The sequence below is a fragment of the Manis pentadactyla genome, chromosome 2 (assembly GCF_030020395.1).
Source record: "Manis pentadactyla isolate mManPen7 chromosome 2, mManPen7.hap1, whole genome shotgun sequence".
Taxonomy (NCBI): domain Eukaryota; kingdom Metazoa; phylum Chordata; class Mammalia; order Pholidota; family Manidae; genus Manis; species Manis pentadactyla.
Window position 1 is genome coordinate 197,321,445 of NC_080020.1, and position 20,768 is coordinate 197,342,212.

General features: G+C 36.7%; 1 protein-coding gene across 2 annotated transcripts in view; it reads right to left on the reverse strand.

The window, feature by feature from the left end:
- Positions 1 to 19,657, reverse strand: part of MSH2 (mutS homolog 2) — a 69,485-nt gene extending 49,828 nt beyond the window's left edge. The window contains exons 1-6 of one of the 2 annotated variants that reach the window (XM_057497234.1): positions 19,637 to 19,657; positions 13,691 to 13,845; positions 9,798 to 10,076; positions 8,753 to 8,899; positions 6,654 to 6,803; positions 6,075 to 6,208 (exon numbers count right to left, since the gene is read on the reverse strand). In XM_057497234.1, coding sequence (XP_057353217.1) covers positions 6,075 to 6,208; positions 6,654 to 6,803; positions 8,753 to 8,899; positions 9,798 to 10,076; positions 13,691 to 13,810 — 830 coding nt within the window. In that variant the 5' untranslated portion in view covers positions 13,811 to 13,845; positions 19,637 to 19,657. The other variant, XM_036926047.2, reaches the window with a different exon arrangement.
- Between the last annotated feature and the right edge of the window lie 1,111 nt (positions 19,658 to 20,768).

Below are 20,768 nucleotides of genomic sequence, written 5' to 3' on the forward strand. Positions count from 1 at the left end.
GTTTCACAAAACAAGTTACTCTTATTATATGTGTGGCATTGTATTATTTTTCTATCATATTTAACTTTTCAAAAATCCTAGTTATCACCCACTAGACTAAAATCACAACCCGCCTGGGTCACAACTTGCAGTATGAAAAACTGTGTTGTAGATGTTATTGAAGTAATAGGTACAAAGGAAATTTTAACAATCAAAGGAAGGGAATATGGCCATGGGCACAGCAGATGATCCTAGGTTCAAAGTATCAGGTGATCACCATTTTCTGTGTATTTGTAACGAATGTGAGCAGAAAATTAACCTCAAATTACGTAGGGATAGAGAATGGAAACAAATCAGCTTTCTAAATCTCGTAACTATTTACTGATGTCTTCATCAGCATTTATAATTCCTGCATCATCAAAATGTTCATCTAGCTTATTTCATGATGGGAAAAATATGCTGCCCCCAGAGTAATCACGTAATAACCACATATATTTAAAGCAAGATTTTCCAACCTTGGCAATGTTGACACTCAGGCTAGATCATTCTTTGTTTTAAGGGGCTTTTCTGTTCTGTTTAAACAGCATCCCTGAATTCACCCACTACACTCTCTCCAGAGTGACAACCCAAAAAGTCTACAAACACTGCCAAATGCCCCTGTGGGGGAAAACTGCACCAGCTTGAGAACCACTGGTTTAAAGGAACTTGAATAAAAAAACTCACCTTATAAAAGAAGAAAGTAACAAAAACTCTACAGAATGTCAAGATAATACCTAGGAAGCAGGCAGCAGATACATATGTTCTGGCAAATGCCAAATTAGTGGGGGAATAATCAGCTACCAAACTTGTATAATCAACCAGTACATACAGAGGGGCTATACACAAACTTCAAGAAGAATTCAGGTACTTACTACTCCAGAAAAGATTTGTATGGCCTACACTCTAGATTTGACAAAACTGGGCAACAAATGAACCAAGTCACACCATCCAATAAAGCCCATCTGGGCCTTCCCAGCTAAGCCTCGGGCTCTAATTCGGCTTCTCTAAGTTTGGCCCAAGATCACCAGCATCAAAATTACTTGGAGGCGGGTAAGAGAATCCCAGGGTGTGGGGCCCCAGCTGTGCAACTTCAACAGATTCTCAAGTGATTGTTATGCACACAACAGTCTGAGAAAAGTCTGAGTCTTAACAATCTCAAGAAATCCCTGAGTTATGATAAAGTGGGGGAGAAGTGCAAGGGGATGAGAAAAAGACAAAAGAAACCTGATGCTAGGTGGCCTACGCCCTCATCTTTCTTTTTCTCCTTTTCCTAAAACTCCTGTGTACTTAGGCCACCCTCAGATAAATGTTAAGAATCTATAAAGGAGGTATTTCTGACCAGGGATCCTACTATGCCTTATCCTTGTTCCAAGTACCTTATTACTGTTTCTCTCAAACTGACCAGAGAATGAATCATAGGAATCAGTACTGTTAAGAGCATAAAGTTCCACTAAGAATATCATAAAAAAGCAAGAAAATGAAAAAGTTTCTAAAACACAAAGCAATATACACAGCCCCCTCAGTCTGGTCCAGATATCATCACAAGCCTAAGAAATTGTTAGTTTTTACAAGTCTATTCAGTACACCATGTCAGAAATAACTAGTGTCAGTTTATGTTCTGGCTAACAAAAAGTTTTTTAAAAAAGACTGCTCTGCGGTTTCCATGACAATGCTTCTTTTAAGTCACAATTTTAGAAGTACTAAAGTTCTGTTGGCATAACATAGTATACCTGTCAATCCTACTGAATAAAGTAACTTAGCTATACACAATTTGATACATTAATTTGCAAAATGACTGGAATACTAGATAATTTTTTAGGGTCAGTTACTCACTAAAATGCCAACTGAATAAATCAAGAAATTAGTAATGAAGTTTCTGGTATTTTAAAATCAGCATTCTGTCCTTTCTTTAAAACTAGCATTCTGATCTCTCACTGTTAAGAACAGTTAACTGGAATTCTGTAATAGCCTATATATATATGGCTAAGAACAGCTCTAGTACCTAAAGAACAATTACAATTTTTTGAGTCTCTTTTTCATCTGCTGTTCACATTGTTTAATGCAGTCAGAACCATTCATTTGATACATGAAATAGCAGATATTCTGCTAGGCCTGAGAAAATTAAAAAAGAAAAAATGACTACGGCAAAATACAAAAGAGAAGAACATGCTTTCAAGGAATATCCAATTTAGTGGAAGGAAATGTTCCATCTTAGTGCTGAGATAAAAAATGAAATATGACATGGTTAAGAAAGCAAGGAACTCCTATGGGAGTTGGGAAACTTCATTTTAAGGTATTTCATTTGCCTATATTCTGTATAGGTGGCATTCACAGAGACAAGATTTGGGGGAGAACCCTTGGGAGAGAAGGAGGGGAGACAACAGCAGAGACTTGAAAAAGAAAAGTACAAGATGGAAGAAAACTGAAGCAGAGCAGAAACAGGAAAAAACTATAACCAGACGTAAAACGGAAAGGTAGGCTTGGGGAAGGAAAAAGTGTTATTTCTTCTTCTGATAAAGAACCAAGAAGTTAAAAGACTGAAAATACAGATGTGTATTGAGATTGTAAGGATTAAGGAGGAGATATCTCTTTAGAATCAAGAGGCAGCTAGAGGTTTTCAGGAGAAGTAAAAACTTTTGGACAGGTCATGGTAATGAATCATGTAATAAAAGTAATACCAGGTAGCAATGAATGCTAGATAGCTTGAAAATACAACAGATCTATTCGGCATTGTGTGTCCTTCTCCAACAACTTCTAATTGAGAAAGCAAGCTAAGAAGAGAGAGGCCAGTGTGGCAAAGGACCAGTGGAGCAAGAAATTCTATGGTCCCCAAAAAAGCACTGGAAAAAGTTGCCTTTGTAGTGTAGGCTGGGTAACAAGGCAAATGATATTCAAAGGGGCTAGCAGATCAACCTAGAAACCAGAATAAGGGAGTTTCAACTAGACTTGATTTAGAAGCTGAGAAAACAGTGGGAAAGCAGTGCAGTGGAAGTACTCCTGTTCTTCCTCAGAGGTTAGAGGAATGCTTCACTGTTTTAAACAAACTGCATTTACTCCAGACCTGTTTCCACAGAATATGGACTACTAACTAAAGATATCCTTGCACAAAAGGATAATATCACCTGGAAATAAATCTAGAGACCCTAGGAGTACACTGCCTCAAGAAGCATGATATACTATCTGTCACATAAGCATTACTACTATTTCTAAATATATAGGTACTATACTTTTATTTAGAGACTTATGTTTCTACCAAGACTGCAACATTAACCATATTAAATTATATATAAAAATATTCAATTTTAATACTGCTATATTAGCCATATTAAATTATATATAAAAATATTCAAATTTAATACAAGACAATAAGAATACCAAATTCAACCTATGCAAATTACTCATCAGCAATCTCATAAGAATGAACTATTTAATTCTAACTTTGAAAAAATGTGGAAAAATTACCAAGGCTTCAGATAAATCTATGAAAAGATCTTAAAAAAAAAAACCTGAAAGATTAAAAACAACAGTCCTGGTAACATGGGGACTCTTGGGATCTAATAGAAAATAAGTGAAAAAATAGTAATAAGGACAGTGTTCTAATTATAAATTCTAATCTGACAGTGAGATAAAGTACAAAAAGGAAGAAATACCTAGAAGAAATTCACTCCTAAAAGGTAGTAACATATCATGCTCATTGAAGATAAAAGAATTTAAGTCACTAGCTAAAAAGTATTTGTGGTCTTTAAACAACCAGTTTTTAGCGAATGTAATGGTGAGCATTACAACAGATAAAATGATTCCATGGATATAACTTAAATAAATGCCAAAATAATATGTCTCATTTCTGATGTTAAAATCTGATTTTGATCAAATTAAATACAACTGATAGAAGCAATAAATACAGCACAGAAACTGAGGAAATGGGCTCCTGAGTCAAGCCCGCCTGGCTTTAAATCCAGCCTACATCACATTACAGCTGATGAACATGAGGTACATAGTAAAGTGACAGGCAAAAAACAGAGAGCAGTTTTCTCCTCTTTTTCCTCCTAATAGCTTGACAGGAATTTAAAAGTAATCCCATTTTCATCATTATTCCTGAACCTATCATTGGGTTATGGTCCTTGACAGTATGTATGCACCAAACTCGACTAATCATACCTGTCCCTATATCTGCTCTAATGAAAACAGAAGAGAACTCCTTGCTTTCCTTAACAGAATTCACCCCACAGTCACATACGTTTAACTCCTCACTTACAGTTTTAAGTAGATGGAGTAAAGAGATTTCTAGTACCTTCTCTTCTGGAAAGTACCCCAAAACAATGACAGTAAGAAACAGAAATACTTCATCTGATGTGTAACCCTGAAGATCAATCCTAAATGCTAAGAAAGGGAGATAACATATCTGCGCTGAGAACCCTAAGGAGGTGTAAACTAGGAAACAGGAGGTATCACAGCAGGCAGAGTTGAGAATGGATGATAAAAACAAGGAGACTTTCCACACAAAAGCCTGTATAAGGAATATAACTTTTTCTTCCTACTCTGTGGGATTTCAGCTTTTGACCTTGAAAACCACAGGCCTTCCTACCTGCTGCTAAGCAAAAGTTCTCACCTAGATAAAAAGGAGAAAACATTTCCTCTTTTTATATCTTAAAGGTGCATAAAAACATTGTATTCTGACTCATAACGCCATCCTCAAAAACGGTATTTCTAATCAGCTATTCTTCTAAAACCACCAGATTTTGGAAATTAATGCTACGTTACTATCCTATGAAAGTAACCTTTATTTACTCTCTCTAAAAAAAAAATCTAATTTGGTATCTTGCCATCTAATTTCTTACTCTAGTAATAATATGTAATTGACATCTCAGGTTTCTGAAGGATCTAAATACAAGCATGCTCTAGTTATTACTCCAGAAGGGGTCTGCTGACACTTGTTCTGTTCCCACAAGGCCAAAGTTAGAACCAACGACCTAGCTTGAGTTATTTAAATTACCTAATATTCTTTAAAAATGAAAAACAAAAAACTGAAAGATGAGAGAGAACACATAAATGTTTGCTTGTTTAGGCAAAGACTTTCCATTGAAGGATACTCAAGAAACTGGTGAGGCTGACTGCTCCCAAGACAGTCATGGCAATCACAGAGTATGGTGTGTCCCTGGAGCTACACAGCACAGACCCTGAGGAAAGGGTTCCAGGGAACTGCAGGGCGAGTAGGAGACTGATCACATATATCCTTCTGTTGTGGTTGAATTTCAACACATATAAATGTAATGACTTATTCACAAATAATTAAAATAAAAAATTATAAACTGTTTTAATTACTTGCAAATATCTAAGCCTTCCTATTTCTTAAATTACTAAATCCCACTCTTCTTCTCTAACAAACCTGACTTCAGAAAGTCACGTTAGCATTTCACGTTTAGTACTCTCAATAAAATGTCAGGATACCCACATAATGCTAACCTCATGAGGTACTTTTATTGTAAGGCTCTTTAGAATTCACAGGATTAACACTTAGCTTGAAAATTATTTGCAGGGTATCTTATGATACTGATCAACTATTTTGTTTGCCTTGCCTCTTTGCAAAAGTCAAGAGATCATTATGCTTTTGTATACCATTAGTATTCAGTAGATATTCAACAAATTCTTAAATGACTTAACATCAAAGCTATAAAAATACTAAATTGCTTTTTTCATTCTGACAATGTATCTTAAATTGTCAAATGGAAAACATTAGGTACACAATAAGGTCTTTAGAAATAACCTAATTATTGAGAAAAGCAAGGTAAGGTATATCCAGTCAATAAAATACTACATATTTATTAAAAATGCTGGAAACACTATCCATAGCATCTAATAAAATTTTACTTTACTGTGAAAAAAACATACTTAATAAGTTAATCAATCTAAATCACTACTACTCTATTACCATGCAGCTCTCTGTGCAGTTAGATTCTAAAATATAAGCACAAATTTGCATATTAGGGTAAGTGATATAATCATATGAACTAATTAGAAATTACTCAAAGCTTACAAAGTGTACACTAGTAATATACCTCTCTTCTATTCTGTTCTTATCCATGAGAGGCTGCTTAATCCACTGGTTAACTAGTCTTTGTCCTTGAGGGGTTTTGCATTTATTCAGCAGTGCAGCCAGAGACTGAGAGCCAGTGGTATCTTCAACAGAACCCTAGTAAGCAAAAAAACAAAATAGAATGGCATGCTTACTACTGAAAACCTTACAATGCCATGAAAAATAAATAATTTTGGAACAAGAACATTTAATATTCTTCAAATGTTAAATGAGAAATTCGCACAGAAGTTTGTCTTCCCAAAATTTTACTTTCAACTTGTTAATCTGTATTTTCTGCTGCATGTTTTCCCCCTAACCAAAACCACTTTATAATTACTGAAGTAATTTTTAAAAATTGCTGTTAATAAATAAAATTATTCATTAAGCCAGGACAAATACTATTTATACAGCATGCAACTAGAAAAATATAGTAATTCAAAGTATGAGTACAGTAATATTATAAAATACTTAAGCTCTTTAGTAAGATTCTTCAGTATATCGCAAAGGAAACATTTTTAACCATTGAGTACTTTTCATCCATTTTTTTATTTTTATTTTTTACCTGAAAAAGGTTAAGGGCTCTAACTGCTGCAATATCCAATTTCATGTATTGGCTGAAGTCAAAAGTAGTCAATTCAAACTGTCCAAAGTTTGAATCATCTGATAAGAGTTCTAAAAACTTGATTACTGCAGACAATGAAGAAACTGCAACCTAAGATTCAGAATTTAAATTAAAGATTACTATCAATAAAATTCTAGGGATTTTTTTTAAAAAGGTAAAATGAAAAATAAATTACAAATACTATCATTTTCCTTGATGTTCCTTCCCAATCCAACCCAAGAAAATCGAAGTGTAAATAAATCTCTCAAGATTAGAAAACAATTTTTAGGAAGCAAAAATTTACTATTATAGCAGCAATATTTGTAATAGCCAAAGATGGAAATTATTCAACTGCTTACCAAGAGTAAAATGGATGAAGTATGACATGTTCACACTACAAATACTACATAGCAATGGATTTAAGTAGAATCCACAATGACACACAACAATATGCACAAATCTGACACACAATACTGAACAAAAGAAACAAGACACAAAAGAGTATAAACTATACACTTCAACTTACATAAACTACAAAAATAGGCCAAACTAACCTACACTATCATAAAAATGAACCAGGGTTACCCGTGGTGATAGTAACGACTAGAAGAAAGCATAAAAAGGATCTTTAAAGGTAGTAGTATTTTGTTTCATGGACGTTGGTTATATAGGTATTTGCAGATTTATGAAAATGCAGTTACACATTTATGATATAATCACTTCCTTACATATTTAAATAGTAATTTTAAATAAACTGTCTATGTTATTACTATAACATAAGGAGTTCAGGACATCAAACTGATAGTCCATTGATTAATTCTACTTAATAAAATAGACTGGATTCATATTAGATACTAGATTCTTTGTGAATGTACATTTATTTCCTAGTTGATAACACAGTCATCTATCTGCCAAACTCTAACAAATGTATAAGGTTGTCACAAAAATCTCCTATGTCACCATTAGGCAAAGATAAAAACACTTTTTAGTAGCCCTAAAAGTTTCTTTGTATTTTTCAGAGATCAGTTGCTCTAGTATTGGGATTATTGCTCCTACATATTGGCTTTTGGTTATGTCACACACACACACAAAAATAAAAGAGAAAAACTAAAGTTTATAAGGATTGAACAATTAAGTGATAAGCAGTCACTGTAAAATCATGATAGTCATAATTGTCTCAGTTCATCCCAGTTTGAAATTTACTTTGAAAATAAGGAGTTATAAAGCTTGATCTGTCTTATTAATTATAAAATAGAATTTTTCATTTTACTTATAGGATTCCACAAATACCCTGTCAAGAGTTTCGAAAAACTACAGCATAGGGAATATGGTCAACTGCAGTAACTTTGTATAGTGACAGATGGTAACTACATTATCATGGTGAACACTTGATAATGTGTAGAATTGTCTAATCACTGTTGATACACCTGAAACCATATAACATTGTATATCAACTACACTTCAATTAAAAATAGGTTCCAATAGTTTATCATAAAAATATATCTCAAGCCACTGTCATGCACGATAAATTTCAACCACTGAAAAATCCCACAAAAAGCTACATTGTTTTTATATTCATTTCTACCACAGAACATATATAACTCTGCCAATTTTTGATCCAAATTATTTAAATGTAACATTTATGCAATTAGTATGTGCCACATATACTTTCACCCTTATTATATTCTATTATCCACAGCAATCCTTTAAGACAGTATTTTTAACCTAATTTAACAGATAATGAATCTGCCTCTCAGAACAGTGAAGTAATTTATTAAAGACCTAACAGCTTGTACATTATAAAGCTTCAATAGGTCTTTTTTCCCTTTCAACTGCATCCTTAAGTGACAGTAATAAGGCTCTTTTCACATGAAACCAATAAACTCTTCCTCACCACAGGGAAATATATTGTGTACATATAGTAAAATTGTGTTAAGGTTCTGTTTAAATTTTTCTAGCCATTTCCTTGAATTTTCATCATGAGCTTCATCCTAGTTAAAATATGAAATATATATGAGACTTTTGTAATTTAATAATAAATTCTCAGGTAATCCACATACCTGATTCTCCATTTCTGGCAAGACAGCACTATTCATCTGTTCACCCTTTTTGCCTTTCAACAACCGATTGAGGTCTTGATGAATATCTTTTGTAGAAAAGTCAGCTCTTTTTCTTTCTGTGATCAGAATTCCTCCTCTCTGAATAACCTAATTTGCAAGAAAAATTTAAAATTACTTTGAGAAGAACAATGAGAAAAGGAAAATTATATCAACTAATATAGTGACAACTGCTTAACAAATTATTAACCCACATTAAAACTTTATACAACACGCAAGACATTGGTAACATGTATTAATACACTTTCAAAATCTATAAACTAAATTTTCATAGAAACCTAAATTATTTTCACATAAAGCTTTCAAAAATAGTCCCCATAGTAAAATCTCGTAGCACAATACTGTGGGAAGTTTGTATTATCTATGCTAAAAATGTCCATCAGAGATTTACTATCTCTCAAGCAACTTATGGTATCTGGTAACCACACAAAAAGGATCCTTGAGGGATACACCCCTTAAATAACCTAAATAAACCATAAACAAATAGCACAATCAGAATTTTGCTTAAAAACTGGTGAAATAAGAGGCTCAAGTTCCACTTGAACTATCAAAAAATAATCCCAAAGAACTGTATCTTATTTATTTGATAAATGCATGCTAAATACAGCAATAGTTTTTTTTTTTCTAATAGCCCTAAATCACCTCTTTCCTCCCTGAACTGTGAAAGCATTTGCCTTATCAATTGCAATCCCTATAAGTTTGGCATTCTGTTACTCTTTTGGAGGGAGGAAGATAGGGAAGGAAGAAAGGAAGGAGGAAATAATCTTAGGTAGAGGTCTGAAACAATAGCTTGGTATGAAATCCTATTAAAGACACAAGATTTCTGTCAAAGATAAACATCAAAACATTTCTGGAAATAAAACATTATGATCAGATACAAATAAATTTGACTTTTAAGTAGTTTTTTCTTTAAATAAAACAGTATCATGTTAACCAGGGCCTTTTCTAAGCTTGGATTACCATCTGTCACAAGACTTGATTCCCTTACCTGCCTCAGTTTTCCCATGTCTCCAGAAGTCTCTCCTCCTGGTAAAACACATTCTTTTGGTCCAATCTGTATCAGAAGAGCCTCCAAATTTGAGAACTGATCATTATCAGGGAACTCACACAGCCCTAGTTTCCTCTGTATGGAGTCAACATACCCAACTCCGATCTGTCTTTGGCCATCAACAGTAGACATTCTAATGCCCACAACTCCAATGCAAGCTGACATATCATTGTTACCAAAGAGAATGTCTTCAAACTGAGAAAGATTACCTGGAGAAGCCTAAACAAAAATAAATATTTAAAGAAACCACTGAATATACTTTAAAATTTTTCTAGCAAACAAGAATTACCCCCAAGTTTGATGATTTCAACAAAATGTTTTCTTACAAAAAAATAATCACTTATAACCATATACTCCAATTATTATTATATTTTCTATAGAGTATCTTTCCCTACGTTCCTAATTATATTCAGAATACTTGAACATATCTAAAAATAACTGTATCAAGAGATTTCCAGTTTGAAATTTGGCAGCAAGATTCATACACACATAATCATTAAGGTACCAAAAGTGATAACCCTGTCCATGGCATGATTAAGTTTCTACATTCTACCAAACTACTTACTGGTTGCACATACCTCACTGTGTAGCTATGTCACATAGTTAAGCAGTATTATTAACTTAAATATTGACCTTGGAAAGTTACCTCTCTACAACAGTATATTTATCTGTAAAATGCAGAAACTGCTCTAACTCAGTTATTTCCAAATAAAGGGCCTTGGCCTATTTTTAGTATTTCAGAAAGATTAGAAATCTCTCTTTAAGACCGAACAAGCAACCTAAGTGTTCATCAATAGATGAATGAATAAAGAAAATGTGGCACATATATACAATGGAACATTATTCAGGCATAAAAAGAAAAGAAATCCTACCAGTCGTAATACCATGGATGGAGCTAGCAGGCAGTATGCTCAGTGAAATAAGCCAGGAAGAGAAAGACAAGTATCAAATGACTTCACTCATTTGTGGAGTATAAAAACAAAGCAAAACTGAAGGAACAAAATAGCAGCAGACTCACAGACTCCAAGAAGGGACTAGTGGTTACCAAAGGGAAGGGTTTGGGGAGAGTGGGGGTGGGAGGGAGAGGAGCTTTAAGGGGCACTATAATTAGCACTCACAATATAAGTAGGTCACAGAGAAGGCAGTACAACACCGAGAAGACAAGTAATGACTCTATAGCATCTTACTACACTGACGGACAGTGACTGCAATGAGGTGGTGGGGGTTGAGGGGACTTGATAATATGAGTGAATGTTGAAACCACAATGAGAAACCCTCAGAATATTGTTTATCAACGACACCTTAATTTAAAAAAAAATACTGAATAAGCTAACCAAAAGGTCAAGTTTTCTGCTTTTGGCTGGACCAGTGCCAACTCAGTGGGTGACACTACATATTCAATGTGATCAGAAGCTGATAGGTTGCTGTTAACATGAGACGTTTCTGGGGCAATAGATGGACCATGGTATGAAATGTGAGATAGTCACAAACAGTCCAAAAGAGCAGAGTGAAAAATTTAAGCAACCAGTAGCTATCAGTAGTTCTTGAATATTGTTAGCATCATAATCATGATAATAATTTATCTTTTCATAGTATGGTTCTGCATATCCTATATGGATTGTTGATTGAAAATGAAATGGAAAAATAGCATTATCTGACATTCAGATAAAAAAAAGTACTGACGCAACCAAAATGTAAACATCGTATTTTCACATACATGCTTTGGACTTACACACACAGGTTATACAGCACACCTTTAAAAACTATCAAAAGTGAACCCAGTACCTTATGATTAGCATGTATAATATGGGGGGGTGGGAGGGACCACTGGGAGGGCTGTGCAACAGAGAAGACAAGTAGTGATTTTACAGCGTCTTACTATGCTGATGACAGTGACTAATGGGGTATGTGGGGGGGACTTGGTGAAGGGGGGAGTCTAGTAAACATAATGTTCCTCATGTAATTGTAGATTAATGATAACAAACAAACAAAAAAAAAGTAGCTAATAACTTTAGGTTATTCAGGGCTGTTGAAAATGATGCCTGATAATCTATGAACTAGATGGTATCGTATCCATGGTCCTTTCCTGCTCTGAACATACTATTGAGAACATGGGAAAGAAAGCAATCATAGAGATCAACTACTTCAAATATCACTAATACTTTACAATAGAATCAACAAGCTAAAAATACAAAGATAAATCAGTTTTAGATCTGAACTTCTTATAACGTCACAAGGAAGATAACACATTTTCAACTTTGTAAAGATACATATTTGAAGACTTTTTTACCCGACATAAAAGCTCAAGGATTTAAAAAGAATTCATCTTGACGAATTCTGATAAGACATAAAAAAGTGAGGTGTGATAGGCTGATAATTATGGTAATCAACTGAACTTATGATTCCACATTTTGGTGTCACTAATTTAGCTCTGTGAAGAATGAATGAGACAGAAAACATCACTTTATGATACCTTCAGTTTTCTATTAAAATCTTTTAGACAGGCTAAAACCCAAAGTAAAAGTCCCACTTGTCTCAGTAAAGTAGTAGTGAAAATTCCCAGGAAACCCCATAAGGTAGAATGCTAAATTTTCCCAGATAAAGTCTTCGATAATGTCTATATTTATAAAGGTAGGGGGTAAGGGGGGGTTGCGAGGGACAATAGAGAAAAATTGAAAAATACTGTATTTACAGCAGCACCAACATCAAATGTTTAAATAGTATAAAACCTCACAAGAAAAAAAACTCACAAGACATTCAAGTTGGAAAGTTTCTTAGAAACCTTCTAATTTTACTGTTTATGGAGACAGGGAGCGGGCTGGGAAATTTGCCAAAGTCACCCAGAGGGACAAAGAAAAGAAATGAAATCTGCTGACAAGCTCAGAGCATTGTTCCCCCTTTCCATGCATTTATTCCCTTTCAAGAATGTATCTCACAATACCCACCAACATTTTAGCCATTAATTTATTCCAGTATTTAGGTTCTCACTAATCTGTGCATGTATTCTTTATGAATAAACAAAAACATGACTTTACAGACTAATAATGAAGACAGTCCTTAACTAAAACCAAATAGCACTACTATCTCCTTGAACGCATTAGAAGTATGAACGTCAATAGCCTTTCTAGGCACACAAAAGAATAGGATCACCTTAACTAAAGTTCCAAACTTACAAAAAAACACACAATCTAATAGAAACAGACACATAACAAAGTGTATGAATGAGGTATTTCAGATACTGTAAATTCGTGTTGATACTACTTCAAAAAAAGGAAAATCAAATCCTTGTTTAATGCTGGCATTTAACTTTATGTAAAGGCTATTTACTATGTAGGTTTCAGGGACTAATTAAGCTTAGAGTATTCATACCATAGTAAGGATTTACTAAATTTCTGAATGGCTATTAAGCTGTGATTTTAAAAACTACATGCTAGAGTAGTAAAGTTTCTCAAAGCATTCTATCACAACCTGGTTAAAATAAAGAACACAGAATTCTCTCATTTTTATTTTTTCTACTCTTAAAAAAATTAATTAAAAGGGAAAGGGACTGAGGAGGATGGGTGGGAAGGGATGGATAAGGGTGGGGAAAAAGAAAGGGGGCATTACGATTAGCATGTGTAATGGGGGGGCACAGGGAGGGCTGTGCAACACAGAGAAGACAAGTAGTGATTCTACAGCATCTTACTATGCTGATGGACAGTGACTGTAATGGGGTTTGTGGGGGGGACTTGGTGGAGGGGAGAGCCTAGTAAACATAATGTTCTTCAAGTAATTGTAGATTAATGATACCAAAATAAATAAATAAATAAATAATTAAAAAGGAAGATAATTACCTTAAATGCCAAATACCAATCATTCTCCTTGGAGGCCTTATTTCCAGCTCTATTCTTATAAACTTCAACTCTATACTGACGAACCAAAAGAAGGTCTTTTACAAAAGACTCAAAATTCATTTTACTAAGCACAACGCTCTCCAGAGTCTTTGCTCCTAAAGAAAAATATTTAAAAATATATGTTACAGATAGGAGGATTTGAAGTAATAAGTGTTCAAGTACCTAACACAATGCTTCCCTCAAGCTATGTTTTTCTCTCAGTAATTCATTCATTAAATAAACTATTTATCAAACACCTATTACATTTCTTAGGGACTTCGGGTATAAAAATGATGAAGAGATGTAGCACCCTGCTCTTGTGGAGCCTATGCATCAAAATAAAAAACTGAGAAGATAATATAAATATTTTATTTTAATGAGTAAAATAAAATCATTCTTTTAATGAGTAAATAACATATATAGCTAACCTTGTCTTATAATTTGTTCTCACACATCTGAATTAAAGTCTTATATGGTAACTATATAGTGTTTGTATAGAATTCAGTTTTTTTCAAGAGGTCCATATAAATGAATTCGTCATTATTCACTGCAAAATGTTCTAGGTAACATAGTTAACATAGTTTAAAATTCAATGGTTTGAAAAGGTACAGCAAAAAGGAGACTTCCCTCTCACCATTGTCCCCTACACATCAGTCATCACCCAAGCATTATCCGTTTACAGAATATATTTCCAGACACAGTCTATGCACATTACTTTTTTTCCTCTTTTACATAATATCTATATGAGCTATTTTGTATCTTGTTATTGTTTTTTTCAACATTAAAAATTTTGGAGATTGTGTCCTCAGAAATCAGCCTCTGTTTACAGCTGCAAACCTTCCAATGACTGGAGGATGTTTTACAATTTAAATTTAGTCTTGCTGATGGACATGTGGTTGTTTCCAAGTCTGCTACTGCATCAATGCTGCATGAATAGCCCTGAATGAATGCTTCATTCTCCAAACATGTGAATGTGTCTGTAAAAGTCCTAAAATCACATTTTACCAAAGGATTATGTGTGATTTTGATAAGTATTGCCAGACTATCCCTCTTGGTTGGCTGTGCCAATTACTACTACTATCCATAAAGCATAAGTACATCTACTCCCCCTATCCAGTCAATAGTCTTCAAACTTCCTAGTATTATCTTAGATCACTGGTTCTCAACTGGGTACAATCTTGCTTCTTCAGTGGACATTTGTCAATGTTGGGGGGGCATATCAGTTGTCACAACTGAGGAGAAGTACTAATGGAATCTAGTGGGGATGCTGTTAAATACACAGGATAGTCCCTCACGGCAGCAAATTAATTATTCAGTCCAAAATATAAATAGTGCCAAGGTTGAGAACCTGTCTTAGATGTGAAAGGTCTCACCTTAGTTTTAATTTGCAAATACCAAATTCTTTACAAAATAAAATCACCTGCACCATCAAATGAAATCAAAACTTACTCAATTGTCATAAACATAGACAATATCAATTATTCACTTAAACATAATTCAGAATATACTCTAGATAATTCAGACAATTCTGGAATGGTAGGCCCCCCCACTTAAATTACTTCCTGTTTTTGCCTAGCACATAGGGTAACCAATTCATTCCATTTGTCCAAGACTCCCAGTTTTAGTATTGAAAGTCGTGTCCCAGAAGCCCCCTTAGTACCAAGCAAACCAGAATGAGTGATCACCCTATCAACCCACCTAATTGAATTCCACATAAGTAACATTAAAGGATGAAAACATCATAAAAAAAAAAAACTTGCTCAAAGCACTGAATCGGAGTTAATACAAAATAAAACAGGAATTTCTCCCAGAGACTCTTATCAATGATCACTGTATCATCAGCAACTTCCAGTAAATTCACCAATGAGATTTAAAAACACTATTTTTGTATCATCTTTTCACTGGGAAAGGCAAAATATAAAGTCCAGCTCAACAAAAAATGATTTCAGGGTGAGGAAAAGACCACTGGTCAGGTATAATTCAGAAACAGCTCTATAACCATCAGTCCAGCAGGAAGTGCCAGAATCATCTGGCCAGGCCAGGGTTTTTAAAGCATTTGAATTTGAATGCTATGCTATGCTATCAAAGGATGAACAAGCACGCTCAGATCCACAAGCCCCACCAGCCCCTATTACTTACACTCAACTACTTTGCACATCAGTGTTATCTGCCTGGCCTTGTGTAGAAGGATCCAGAGCAATTATCAGTCTTTTTATTGACACATTTAACAGGAACACGGGGTCAAAATAGTGAGGACTTCTCAAGAGCAGGTGGTGTGAAGAGGCAAATGAGATAATTCTCCTCCCAGTACAGGCTTCCCTATCTCCATTAGTAACCTATAGATAGGTAGCCCAACCAACCAGGAAGGGTATCCTCCAAAGATAACCATTTCTTTCAAAGGTGTTTTGTGATGCACGTGTGTGGTAGTACATTTTAAATCTTACTTACTGATAGGCATCTGAATTACTTTTTGTCCCTGGTGAAGAGCTTGGCTGTATGCTATAAGTCTGACTAGCTGGGAAGTAAGACTAACTCCCTGGTGCGAAATTAAGGGATGGGGAAGAGAAAGCTACCCAGCCCCCACCTGAGGTACAGAAGGAATAACCTCAAATTGGCACAAGATTCTCCTCTTCAAGAATAATTTGGAGCCCCCATCCTCATGCAACTGACAATAACCATGAATCAGCTACATGTGGGTATGGTGACAGGGGTTGGAGGTCAGAGGCAGAGATTGATTGACATAGTTCCTGCCCTCCAGGACCTTTGAGTCTATGGGGCTATACAGACAAAAGAGCAGACTAAATGCTGTGTGTGGGGTAAGGAAAAGATCCTATGGTGGGAAACACATAAGCCTAACATTTAAAATATCCCTAGTTACATTTCACCTTAGACAATGAAAACTGCAAGACACCAGCTTTTGGGATCCAAAATACATTTTTGTTTTTCAGTCCCTCTCTTTTTCAGTTATTTCAGCCAATTTCCAGTAACAAATTACCCATCTTTTTATAGCTCTTATTATCCTACCCAAATACATATTAGGACAGTCTCCTACCTAAAATGTACTTTTGGCATAAATCTCTAATGTAAGAAATAGATCTTTAGGAGTAACTCACATTGACTTGCTAATATCTTCAAAAAGTTAAATTCACCTTTAAGCATTCTCAGTATGATTAAGATGAGGTGACTATCTAGGTTACTCTGTTCTTCAAAATGTCCCTAGTAAACACTCACATTTTAACCTTCAAGGACAAAAAAAGGCAAGAAATTTTTTTTTTAAGTCTACACTCCAATATAAAAAGTTCTTGACTCAAACCCAAAGACATGCACAGACTAAAAGTCAAGGGATGGAAAAAGATATTTCATGCAAACAACAGGGAGAAAAAAGCAGGTGTTGTAGTACTAGTATCAGACAAAATAGACTTCAAAACAAAGAAAGTAACAAGAAATAAAGGACATTAAATAATGATAAAGGGGTCAGTCCAACAAGAGGATATAACATTATAAATATATATGCACCCATTACAGGAGCACCAACATATGTGAAACAAATACTAACAGAATTAAAGGAGGAAATAGAATGCAATGCATTCATTTTAGGAGACTTCAACACACCACTCACTCCAAAGGATAGACTCACCAGATAGAAAATAAGTAAGGACACAGAGGCACTGAACAACACACTAGAACAGATGGACCTAATAGACATCTATAGAACTCTATATCCAAAAGCAACAGGATACAAATTCTTCTCAAGTGCACATGGAACATTCTCCAGAATAGACCACATACTGGGCCACAAAAAGAGCCTCAGTAAATTCAAAAAGATTGAAATTCTACCAACCAACTTTTCAAACCACAAAGGTATAAAACTAGAAATAAATTGTACAAAGAAAACAAAAAGGTTCACAAACACATGGAGGCTTAACAACATGCTCCTAAATAATCAATGGATCAACGAACAAATTAAAATAGAGATCAAGGAATACATGGAAACAAATAACAACAACACAAAGCCCCAACTTCTGGGGGATGCAGCAAAAGCAGTCTTAAGAGGAAAGTATATAGCAATCCAGGCATATTTACAGAAGGAAGAACAATCCTAAATGAATAGTCTAAAGTCAAAATTATCGAAATTGGAAAAAGAAGAACAAATGAGGCCTAAAGTCGGCAGAAGGAGGGACATAATAAAGATCAGGGAAGAAATAAATAAAATTGAAAAGAATAAAACAATAGAAAAAATCAATGCTTTAACTAATCTAAACGGTGTAACACAAAGATAAGAGTGCTAAGTGCACTAGCCTTGAATATCCAGTCATATAATTACTTTAAAACTGGAAAGCAATTTATACCATCATTTACTATGAAGCCATCCATAACTATGTTCTGTCTTAACTGGTCCCCAACACTTCCATTCTTGCCTCCACACTACAGCCAAAATTATCCTACACACCACTCTATCTTTACTTAAGTCTTCACACCTTCCACCACCTATAGTATAAAATTTTAACACCTCAGCACAACATAAAAAAAGCCTTTCATCATCTGACCCCACCCAACTGGGCCACTCTCCTCATTCACTTTCTGCTCCAGGAATACCAATCTTTTCAGGCCCCCTTAGTCCTTCAGGACTCAGGTGGAATGAGGCCTCTCACATAATGCCTCCTCTGATGTCTCCAATCTTTGGCAATCTTGCCTCTTTAACAATTTGTTATGCAACATACCTCCATAGTTCACCTTGAATTGTAACCCTTTCTGCCTTGCTCTCTAGTAGAGTGAGCTCCGTGAAGGCGGGATTTCCTCTTCTCTGGTGTGTATTCCTAGTGTCTATAATCCTGCCTAACACGGCAGCACTCAATAAACTTATAATGAATGAAACACCTGTTCTGACAACACTCATCTGCATGTGGCAGAGATGGGATTAGAACCCAGAGCTCTTTATCCTTCCTGGAATGCTCTTTCCATTATTACAACGGAGGGAGGAAAGAGATCAACAGAACATTCAGCTCACAAAGGCTAAGTTTGTAGCTTTCCAAGGGAAGATGATGCTGGAGAGACAGGACGCCTTACCGAGGGTACTGAATTCCTGAGCTGAAGCACGGTCCAGCCCAAGGTAAAGCAGTTGGTAAGGAAGACCTGAATCCAGGCAATACTGCTTATCAATAGTAGTCCCTCCGCTGAACCAGAGATACAAACAAAGCGTGGGCAAAATCACGGTAGTGACATCAAAAGGTCTCCGAAACACCCTTCTGTTTTAAATATTACTCCTGGACTGGCGTTTGTGATAAGGTCCACAGGGCCAAGGCGGCGCCGCGGAGCAGACACCCACGCGACTGCTGGCAAACCAACTAGAATAATACACTACAGCCCTCGCACGCCTGGCACGTAACGAACGCTCCCTACTTGTTCCTTATTCAGGTGTAGGGCAGGGGGCGGTGGCGCCCCACTCCGCCAGGCAGGGGCCGGGAAAGGGCAACTCCCACGCGGCCCGAAAAATCCCCGCCCCGCGCCTCCCGGCCAGACAGCCCGCTCGTCGCCCACATAGAGAAGGGAGCCCACGCCACAGAGTCCCTCCCCAGCCCGTTCCTCCCGGCCCTCACCTGCCGGCCCCATGTACTTAACCACCCCCTGGGTCTTGAACACCTCCCGGGCGGCCAGCAGCGCGTCCTCACGGTGCGCCGTGTAGAAGTCGCCGCGGTCGAAAAGGCGCACCGTGGTGGCCGGCTTCTCCGGCATGCCCTGGAAGAAGCGCACGAAGCCGACCTCGGCCGCGCTCTCCAGCTGCAGCATCTCCCTCGGCTGCACCGCCATTTCGCAAGCTCCTCAGCGCTCGCCAGAGGGAACTGCGCGACCCCGCGCCCACTAAGCCGCTTCCCGCCTCCCCTCCCTCAGCCCCTTGCGGCGTCCTGCCTGCGGAGAAGCCCAATTAGCACCCAGCGGCTCCGTTTCGGTGGGTGGGAGTCCACCGCGGCAGCCAATCATAAACGGACTCGGCCCAGCTTCCCGCGCACGAGGTAACTACCTACTGCGCATGCTTGAGCTTTTGTCGCGCCCAGACCCTGGCAGACGCCCAATCCTTTAAAGCCAAGATCTCCGGGTTTTCTCGGCTGCTGGGAAATGGAACGCGGTGGGGAGGGGTAGCTGGGGTCGGCTCCCAGGTGGCATGTTCCGGCAGCTTTTGAGTTTATTATGTACCCGGAAGCATGGGAGTGAAATCAAAAGGAACTTGAAAGCAAGGAAAAACTAGCCTTCCTTCCTAACCCAGTCTTTTTTTAAGTCTGCACCGTCTGCCTTACTGACTCCCTTTCCCATTTGAAGCAAACTGCCAACATGAAGATTTTCTTCTCTATAACTTCCGTACTAGCCAAACTTTCTCTCATTTCGTCCCCTCCTTGATAACTGAAAAACGTTTATATGGCCTACTCTGTGCCAGACTCTTGTAGGATGTGAGGATCTCTAATGAAGAGAAAAATGCTGCCTTTGTTCAGCTTACATAATTAATTCAAATAGGAAGTATAGTAACTAAATTAAAAGTAAGTAAATGTTAGAAGGAAAGTGTAGGTAAAAACGATGCAGGGATTGAATTTTTTTTATGTTGAACAAAGACCTGAAGGACGTCAAGATAGGTCCCTGCACAGTTACCTGCCTTAGAAAATGTATTGCACTCCCCTGTTTGGGTCACCCTTCACCCATGGAAGGGGGCCCCAAAACCTGAATTAGTTGCTGAACTATCCCGAGGCTTTTCATAAGTATTCCCTGACCCCACTCACATATAATGGGTTACAATTTCCGAAGGTGGGGTCTTGGGATCTTTTACAGTTTCCTGGGTATTCCTGACTCCCAGCTCAGTCTCGAAACCACTGGCCAGAATGTTAAAATTCAAATACCTTTGGACACAGAAAAAGTTTGAATAACCAGACTGCTGACTGCATCTTCTGCAGCCTCCTCTCCCCTGCTCTGTGATCTGGGTCAATAAACTTCCCTTTCCCTTTCAACACATGTGGCCCCAACACATACTTCTCCCTCTCACTGGAATGGCCCT